The sequence below is a fragment of the Coptis chinensis genome, chromosome 8 (genome assembly GCF_015680905.1).
Source record: "Coptis chinensis isolate HL-2020 chromosome 8, ASM1568090v1, whole genome shotgun sequence".
NCBI classification, from domain to species: Eukaryota; Viridiplantae; Streptophyta; class Magnoliopsida; order Ranunculales; family Ranunculaceae; genus Coptis; species Coptis chinensis.
This window is the reverse complement of record NC_141463.1, coordinates 92,138,950-92,147,921: the sequence shown is the minus strand read 5'-3', so window position 1 is coordinate 92,147,921 and position 8,972 is coordinate 92,138,950. Positions and strand designations below refer to the sequence as shown.

The following is an 8,972-nucleotide window of genomic DNA, read 5'->3' as shown; positions in this document are numbered from 1 at the left end:
TAAATCGTAAATATATTAAATATCGATATTTACATTTAATTTTTGAATTTGTCAAACAACATATCCTCGTATTTTGTACTATGTTAATGGTAAAACGTTGTACATCGGTATAGTTACATTTAATTGTTGAATTTGGACTGATTCACAAACAACATAATAACCAATGTTGGGATTTGATAACCAATTGTGTCATTTGTTTTCTTTCTCTAGGCAAACAGCCTATAAAAAAAAAAACTAAATTTTACCCAAAAAAAAAACTAAAAACTAAACTAAAAAAACAAAAAACAAAAAACTCCCTCTCTCAAATCACTCTCTCTCTCAAATCACTTTCCAAAGATTTGAAACTCACTCTCAAATCACTCACTCACTCAAATAAGTAGCTGCTTACTAAAATGCATAATCATATTATCAGTAAGTAAACAAACCTTGCTTACTAAAATGCATAATCATATTATCAGTAAGTAAGTAAACATTCGAAATTAATTAAATTGGTTGTTGTTTTAATCATATGACATTCGAAATTAATTAAATTGGACGAATGAATTCAATGAAATCACTTTCCAAAGTGGTTGGTGACAAATAAGTAGTCGTGAAATGGTGGTTGGTGTAATGGGTAGCAGCTTCAAGGTGGCTGGGACTATAGTGCAGAACCTTGAGAGGAGAGAGTTAACTCCAATAGCACATATCTTATGCAGAACCTTGAGATGTCATTGGGTTTTATTTTTTTTTTTTTTTTTTTCTACTGTGAAATGCACATATCTTATGCTCTTCCTAGTTTCACATCCATATACACACATATCTTACGTACATTGCACTTTCACTAGATTTTTCTTTGATTGGACCCCTTGATTAGAGGTTACTGTTACCACAGCTTTAACTAGACCAGTATACCTATTTTCCAAGGAATGAGGAAATCTCAGAATTTAACAGGGATCTCTTATTTGAAGAGGAAAGCTGCTTTAGTGGTTTGTAGCTTCCTGTAGTATAAAGATATGGTAGTAGTATTTAAGGCCTACTAGTAGTTTTTTGGTGCTCTACAAGTGTAACTAGTTTCTCTGTAGTCCTTAGGAAGTCTTATATCTATTCTGGTTAGGTATTTTGATGTTTCATTGATTGAATTTTTCTTCTCTATATTCAATCCTTCTCGTAAATTTTCAGGAAGCCTTCATAGTGAACTTAATCGGAAAACTAAGCTTTCTTGACTTTTTCCGTTTTTTACTTTTTATGATCATTTTGTTTAAATGGCAGTTTGCACCTCTTGATGCTCCTGCTGCAGTCGATGCTTTCCTTAAATATTGGATTCCAAATGTGGTCGTGCTTTTGGAAAGTGAGCTCTGGCCAAATCTCATATTGGGTGCCTCAAGAAAAGGCGTAAGTGAATATCGCAATAATAATTTGTGCCTTTATGTTGAATTTGAAATTGAGGATAACCTGAATGTGGGCAGATATTTTTCCTTTAGAATTCACTTTCTCTATTTCAGCGACAGAAACAATTTATCACTTTTTAGTCAATAGAGCTTTAAAGCAGAGGATACTTTTTGAGTATTTATCAGTATGCTGCTTTCATGATATTAGATTACCATAAGTTTGTAATACTTAGCATAGTCCACTCCCCCCACCTCCTCCTCGGCCTCGTTCCTGTCCTCCGTATAAGCATATTACCTTTAGATCCTTTGGTAAATAAAAATCATTCCAGTTGGTTTTCGTTTGATCTGTGCATTTGGATTGTTGACTCTCTCCTTTCATCTCTTTTTTTGGTGATCGATAATTGTATTTGTTTTCATCCTTGCAAGTTATGCTCAGATCGTGCTGGCTTTGTTAAATGCCCGGATTTCTTTCAGATCTTTCAAACTTTGGTCACAGCCACTAGCTCTACCCTTGATTTCGTTGATGCTGTCAAAATTTTCTCTGATTACCCCACTGGTATGGTCCTTCAATGAGTTTACTATCACAAGAGCTGATCCCGCCTCCTTTAGTCACTGATCATTTTGTTTGTAGCAGAGCTCAGAACAGGCCATCAATTTTCAATTGCTGCGAGCACCACCATTTATAATCAACTTTCCTGGCGACTTGAAATATGGTAAATTTAACTTCTTAATGTACATGACGCATGGAGTGCTTCTGTGGAATAATAGACAATTCCTTTAATATAACTGACTACCAGTACGTGTGCTTGTTAGAGTATATGTGAGAGAACCTAATACACAATCATAAGATCTATGGTTTAATTTTCGTTAAATCATGGGATCTGGTCACTTATAAGCTGTAATATGTAGACATTTACACAATGTGTACTTGTGTTAGTGATGTATTGATTGGTGAAAGCCTATATAAACCACCATTCTTGTAAATTAAATCTGTAACCAAATTATGCAAGTTATCAAAGAAATTAGTTTTATAGAAACGTCACTGCTCAGTTCTTACTACAACTTTATGGTCCGTGTTACTATATGATCATAGAAGTAACTAATGCTACATAGCTGGAAATGATGCTTCACTGTTCTTCCTTGTGCTCCATTTTTGCGACAATGTGAAACCATGTCAGTGAATAACAATCAGGAGTCTCCATTTTGATCTTAGTATTCTTTCCTGTTAAGCTGTAGGAGAGGTTGATATTCCTGGGAAGGAGAGCATACACCTAGAAGGTTTGCAGCTTCAACTTGCTAATAGGTCAGTTTTGTTACTCCAATAGCCTAGATTCATCCAAAACTGCAGGTAAACTTTATTGCAGTAGTTTGGATTTTTATACATTTGCAAAGAAGAATGTGAAAATTAATTGATCTATTGGAATAGCATAATGGAGTCATGTGATGCTTTAAAATCGTCGGCCTCAATACCTGACATATAGGATTATGTTATTCGTGTACATGTGTATTGGGGAACCTAGTGGATACAGGTATTAGTTTTGGCTTTAGTAGTCCTCGTTATGTAACAGTGTACAGAGTGTGTGTACATAGTATGATCCACCAGTTTGATTTGAGAACTTCATATATGTATGTTTTAACTTTTGATAGTACTGTAACTTGGTGACCATGCATTGATGGCTTTGCTAGCTATCGACCAAAGTATTGCATGACCATATATAGTTTAAACACGTGTTAGGGCATCTCCAATATATGGGGGTGTAAACTGTATAGAGTGGATATTTTACACCCCAAATATCAAAAAACTCTTTCTAATGGGGGTGCTATACCGTAGGTAATAGTGTATTAGCTAATAGAGAGGGTGGGGGATTAGTTAATAAAAAGCCCGGACGTCACTTAAAATAACGTCTGTTTAACTTAAAAACTCGGACGTCACTTCAATACACGTTTGAAGCTTTATTTTTCTATTTGCGACGGTCTAAGTCTGTCGCTCAATGATTTATAACTTTTAAAAACACGGACGTTGCTTTGAATGACGTTTGAAAGTGGACCACTATTTGTTTTAAGCTTTTGCGACGGACCAAATCCGTTATTTTACATTATTTTGAATGGGCTGTGACAGTTTAAGTCCGTTGCTATCTATTTTTACACATTTGCCTCTACCTACCATTGGAATAGCCACAAATAGTAAATATACACTTTATATATTTGGGATTTCTCTAGAGTGTATAATCCTAATGGCGCCTATGTAGAGGTGGATTTTTCCACTCTCCATTGGAGATGCCCTTACAAAGGACATGGAATTGCCATTTTTTGCTTTTTTTTTTCAAGCATAGCCTGGTAATACAAAAATAAGAGCAAAGCCAGTGTCATACGTCCCCACAGGATACACTTGTCCTGCATATAATTTTAATAGCAAGTTAAGTGCATCTCATGTTATATTATCTGGACAGACATCCATATTAGTATTTTTCTGGATAAAAGAAAACCTTTTGTGTTGCTAATTGCTATTCAGTGGAATTAGGTACTGTTCTCTTTTGGAGGAAAGATCATTTTGTTAGTAGTAAATGGTCATTTTGCAAGATGACCCTGGATTCAGTGGCAAGTTCTTTGAAATTTTGAATTACCCTTTCTATAATAATATTATATTATATTACGTAAAGTTTTTTAACGGGAAATATGATTGCAGATTGGGCAAAGTTATCCAACAGGGCTTACGTCTAGTCTTTTGAAACTATTTGGACCTTGGGCTCCATTGGAATATAAAGCTTCTACTGAGAAAAAGAAATGCCCACCTTTTTGGGTGTGTGTTTTAGGTATGGCTCAATATGTGAACAACTTTGCTGAACCGGGCACCGCTGAATATGCTCCACCTGCAAAAAAAGGCCGAAACTGCGATGCGTTATTTACTGCATCAATTTTATTTTCGGTTTGGGCTTGGTTGTGGCAGCATGGGCTCATTATTCACTCTGTGAAGTGTTTTATTATTATTATTACTAATAAACGGGCACGTGCGTTGCACGTGTTAGGTGAGAAAATTGGGGTGGAGAAAATCAATATGTAACATGTTTTAGATTAAAAACACTTTAATAAGAAAAAAAAAAAAAAAGTTCAATATGCTAATTGTGTTCTTTGTTCGATTCGATTTTTGCTGCTCTCTGCCATGTTGTAAATAGATCTTGTCGAGCACTTACATGTGATTGAGGAACGTTGTTGGATTCATATGAGTGTACTAACTGTAAGATATAATAATATTATATCATAGTGTGCAACATAATTACTATTTTACATTGGAGAATAAAATTTCTCAAAAAAAAAAATACAAAAAGAATAACATTTTTTTTATTATTATTGTCTTCAAAAAGATCTAGAGAATCCATAAGCTTTTTTTTTAATGTGATTAAATAAGCAGGTAGTTTGGACAGAGAAATAAATTGTAGATAGCTAACAAATGCTATTTTTTTTTAATATTTAGATAGATCACATTGAGAAACAATGAGAAAAAATACATTGGAAACTGTTATATTTGTTATATAATATGTGGAGTGAATTGAATGTGTAAATTGAAGCTTTCTGGAAGATGTCTATGTGGCAAGACTACTATTTAAAAGGTTTCAATATAATGTGGATCTTATTTCATGTGTATGGAGATTCAATGATTCAAATGATGGTGTGATGATTTTTTCAAACCAGTTGTTTGGAGATGACATCAAAATTAAAGGAAGAAATTATGGATGCTAGTCGCATCACTGAATTACTTATGTTTCACCGTGTTGTTAGTCGCACAATTCTTTGATCAATTCTTGCATTGGTTATTGGTCCTCATTCCGAAAATGTTATTAGCACTTAATTCCAAATGCAGTACGTCTTTTTTACAGGTTTCGGACTTCAACAAAGAAGTAAACGATATATATTTTCTATTGTTTATGTTCCATATTATGATTTCCTACATAACTATCTCAAAAGCAAAAAATAAATAAACAAATAATACTCAACCAATATGTGGCTTTTACATACAACTTGAAGATGTTGAAAACAAAACAACCATCACACATAACAAATAAAGATAAACAGTCTAGCTAGTAAACCAATTTATACGAACTTTAACTCGTGATAAGAGACCCCAAGTTTTTTATGGGAGTTACAGAGATTGGAACGATAGTGAGAGAGGTTACACTTTCTTTACGGCTTGAAAGGTTTCATTGTGTTGAAGGAACTCTTAGTAAATGGGCACTTGTGTTGCATGTGTAAGTCATATAGTTGATTTATTCATATAGAATTTAATATGACCAAATAATATGATAATTATAAGTACAATAATTCTCAGCATTATTGTTTTGGATCAGAATTTGGAGAAGCTAATTGTTTTTCTCAACTGCAGCTTCATCTTTAGTCAAATGCATTTTTGTCTTTTCATGTGCTGAAAAAATATATTTGGAAAGGTATCTAGCTGCCTGTTTTTAATTATTAGCAATTTTTTAGTACTTGTGAAAGGAACTATATTTAATTAAAAAAAACTTAATATATAAATAAGCTGGGAATGAGAATAAATTACTCGAATTGACCTTGATGATGCTGCTATTATAACTTGGTTCTTGAAGTTATGCATTGAACTGAGCAAATTCATTAGATTCTAATGAATCAAAGTCCTGAAAAAATGTTAATAGTTGTTTGTTTGTAATAAATTCATATTTTTTTGATGTACATTGTAAAAGATGTATATGATGAATCATAAGAACCACTTTTACCTTATTGTATTTGAAATGATCAATCAAATCCATTGGTTTCACGATTAAGAATGCCAAACGAATCTCACCTAACCAACAAAAGCGTTGCAAGATGTTTGAGAGTTTGGGAGAAAAAAAATTGTGATTAGAGATGGTTAAGATGAAAAAATAAAATACATTTGCTAGGACAAATTATTAATAGTTTGTTCCTTGTGGTATATAGGTTTTTTTTATGTTTTGTTTGGTGGAGCTGCAAAAGTGGGCATAATTTATCAGGTCAATTTTTTTAGTGTTAATGATTTGGATCAACAAAGGGAGTAGCATATTACCTAACCGCTTGCCTTCCTGTTACAGTCACGACTTTGTGCTTGAGCTATAACCGATATGACACTCTCTAAGATCCCTTACATTGTTTAAGCACACCATTTTCGACAACCTTGTGAGATCATATAACATGAAAACATAAAGGAACTTGGTGTTTTGAGGGAGTAAAAGAGCATGGGAAGGCATGCGGCAGGAGTAGTTGCTCATAAATACACCTCTCTTCTTAAATGGTTGGAAAACTTTGTTTACATTTTCTACATCAAAAAAGAAATTGTTCAAGCCTTTAAACTTGACAAATCCGACATATCTAGTGAATTCAGCCAAGTAACATAAACTGATGGAAAGATTTCCCAAATGTGTTAGACTTAGCAATTCATCAACAAAGCTTGTTCCAATTTCTCCTCTAGAAATATGTACATCATCCACACAGAAAAGTTGTAACTCTTGGAGTAATGGTAACTTTGATATTAATCCAACGACAATTTCTCTCAGTTTTGTATGTTGGAGATCAAGGCGTTTAAGAGATTAACAAAGGCTTCCATCCCCTGTGGCAATAATGCAGATCGTCTAACTTCGTTATCTACACCTTACAAATCTAGATCGAGTTCCTTTGACCATGCTTAGCATATTGGTCCTCATAATGGGTTTCATTAGTAGCTTGCGGACCACGTTTCCAGTTTGGACATGCTTCATAGCATACCTTCTTTATAAATTCTCTTTGATGTTTGTCTATGTTCTTGATTACATTTTTGGTTGGTCTTAAGAACTTTGAAATTGTCTATTAGAGTCAATTACTATCAAATATTTCCTTTCTTTCTCAATAGAAATTGGAATGTGTGATACAGGCTATACATTCTCATTTCCATTTCAGTTGGTGACTTGGTGTAACTAAGATCATAATGTCAAATAAAGACACCAACAAAGGGCTTCATATACACTACCTGTAGGAGAAACATTTGCAACTGGCTCTGGTCATGATTAACTTTTCGTCAAGGTGGTGTGTCAGGATTGGAAATACGCTCTTGAGTGTCAAGTACATAATCGATAGCATAAATATAGCATGCCTTTTAGTTTGTAGGGAGGAAAGAGAACAGGGATCTAAAAGGGTGTTTGGACCTATGGGTTAGTACAATAGTGGAAAGCAAATTGTACAGACGGAGTCGAGTGGACGTTTCTTGTTTCAATGCCTCTTTTTTTAGAATCTGGGTTTGCCCTTCATGGAACAAAAACAGAATAGGCCAACTGAGACTCAAACAATCTCCTCAATCTGAACTCATACTGTCAAATGAGGAGACCAGAGGAGTTATGCTCTGACAACTAAAACTTACTGCCTAATATAGTTAGGCGCCACCATTAGAAGTTCTTGCACGACGAGACCATTTCAGTAGAAGCTCTTGCTGAAGAGGAAGGCCCTGTGTAAGCGTGAGGATTTGAGAAAGCTCGTGCCTTGGCACCTCTAGGCTATAAGTTAGGGAGGGCGACTACAAATTTACACTGAAGGCAGTCCCAAAAAAAATAATGAAGAGGATAAAAAAATTCATCAATCAGGACTCAGGACTGTTAGTGCAGCTTTCAAAATGAACAAAATCAATAAAAACAGTTGGACCAAATTTGAAATATTTAGAATGAACTAAAATACTGCTTCATCCAAAAAAAATTATCTAATAACCAAATATAGTCATAAAGTTTGATTCCAATTGAGTTGCTGCCATCACCGTAATTAATAATGCACAATTAACCAAAGTGAAAAAAGAACTTTAAAACACATACTGCTAGGGCCCTCATCACTTGAGAACTAATTCGAGTTCTTGCTCAGAGATTGATAAAGGCAAAAGAACCTATACCTACTAATTTTTGCAGACCTTTCTAATGTCTTTTACATTGTTTATAATGAGGTTCGTTGACATGTTCCAATCCATCTCCAGACTTCAGTCCTATAACCACATATTCTTTGGTCAAACTTTGATTAAAACTAAATATCACAATAGATGGAAGTGTAACATTCTTTTGACCATAACTAAAGTGTCTTACCCGGTAAAGTTTGCGGATTCTCTTAGATGAGAAAGTCGTGTCTGAAGTTTGTACGGTTTCGCACGTGATTGGCGGAGGTCTATAATGTATCCAAATATTGAGGGCAGCTGGTAGTGGGTATTTACTAAAAGAAAAAATAAGTACAATAAAGACTTTTACAATCTGTCAGTCAGGTAGAGAGTTTGAAACATGCTTATAAGGTTATTATTATGTCGTTAATAATTACGCAGTCCCTATTATTCAAAGAGAAATAAATCAAGAAACTATGAACATGTACACCTGTTCCATAGTCCACATAGCGTGACACAGTTTTCCCATAATGTTATTTGAGATGGTTGCATGTGCATAATGACTTCTATGTCAGTGTATTCTCGTCGAGTGGGCTCTGGAAAAAATGATCGAGTGGGCAGAAAACCAAGGTAGATTAAAGCATGAATAAGTTTGAAGTTGCTATTCTAAAATGGAAGGCCTGCCTTATAATAAATTGATAATAAGATGCAATCAAAAGTAATAGGTAATAACAACA

At 34.3% G+C, this 8,972-nt stretch overlaps 1 protein-coding gene across 8 annotated transcripts; it reads left to right on the top strand.

Moving 5' to 3' along the window:
- The first annotated feature begins 266 nt into the window (after positions 1–266).
- On the top strand, positions 267–4,254 carry LOC147484408 (putative 3-deoxy-D-manno-octulosonic acid transferase, mitochondrial). 8 transcript variants are annotated; one of them, XM_086578083.1, is made up of 7 exons: positions 267–411; positions 1,249–1,371; positions 1,804–1,923; positions 2,002–2,080; positions 2,598–2,670; positions 3,880–3,965; positions 4,054–4,249. In XM_086578083.1, exons 3-6 carry the CDS (start codon positions 1,891–1,893, stop codon positions 3,923–3,925), a joined length of 231 nt encoding a protein of 76 aa, XP_086434209.1. In that variant the 5' UTR covers positions 267–411; positions 1,249–1,371; positions 1,804–1,890; the 3' UTR covers positions 3,926–3,965; positions 4,054–4,249. The 8 variants fall into 8 exon arrangements, 6 of the variants coding, with proteins under 6 accessions (XP_086434209.1, XP_086434203.1, XP_086434206.1 ...); XM_086578077.1 differs by having other exon boundaries at positions 1,794–1,923; positions 4,054–4,248; XM_086578080.1 differs by lacking the exon at positions 3,880–3,965 and having other exon boundaries at positions 1,794–1,923; positions 2,604–2,670; positions 4,054–4,253.
- Positions 4,255–8,972: the final 4,718 nt, after the last annotated feature.

Excerpts from the sequence above, each read along its gene's own strand:
- LOC147484408 (XM_086578077.1), top strand. The coding sequence starts at position 1,262 with ATGCTCCTGCTGCAGTCGATGCTTTCCTTAAATATTGGATTCCAAATG. Across the intron at positions 1,372-1,793 it reads TGGGTGCCTCAAGAAAAGGC|TTATGCTCAGATCGTGCTGG; the intron begins GTAAGTGAATAT and ends CATCCTTGCAAG. Across the intron at positions 1,924-2,001 it reads TTTCTCTGATTACCCCACTG|AGCTCAGAACAGGCCATCAA; the intron begins GTATGGTCCTTC and ends TGTTTGTAGCAG.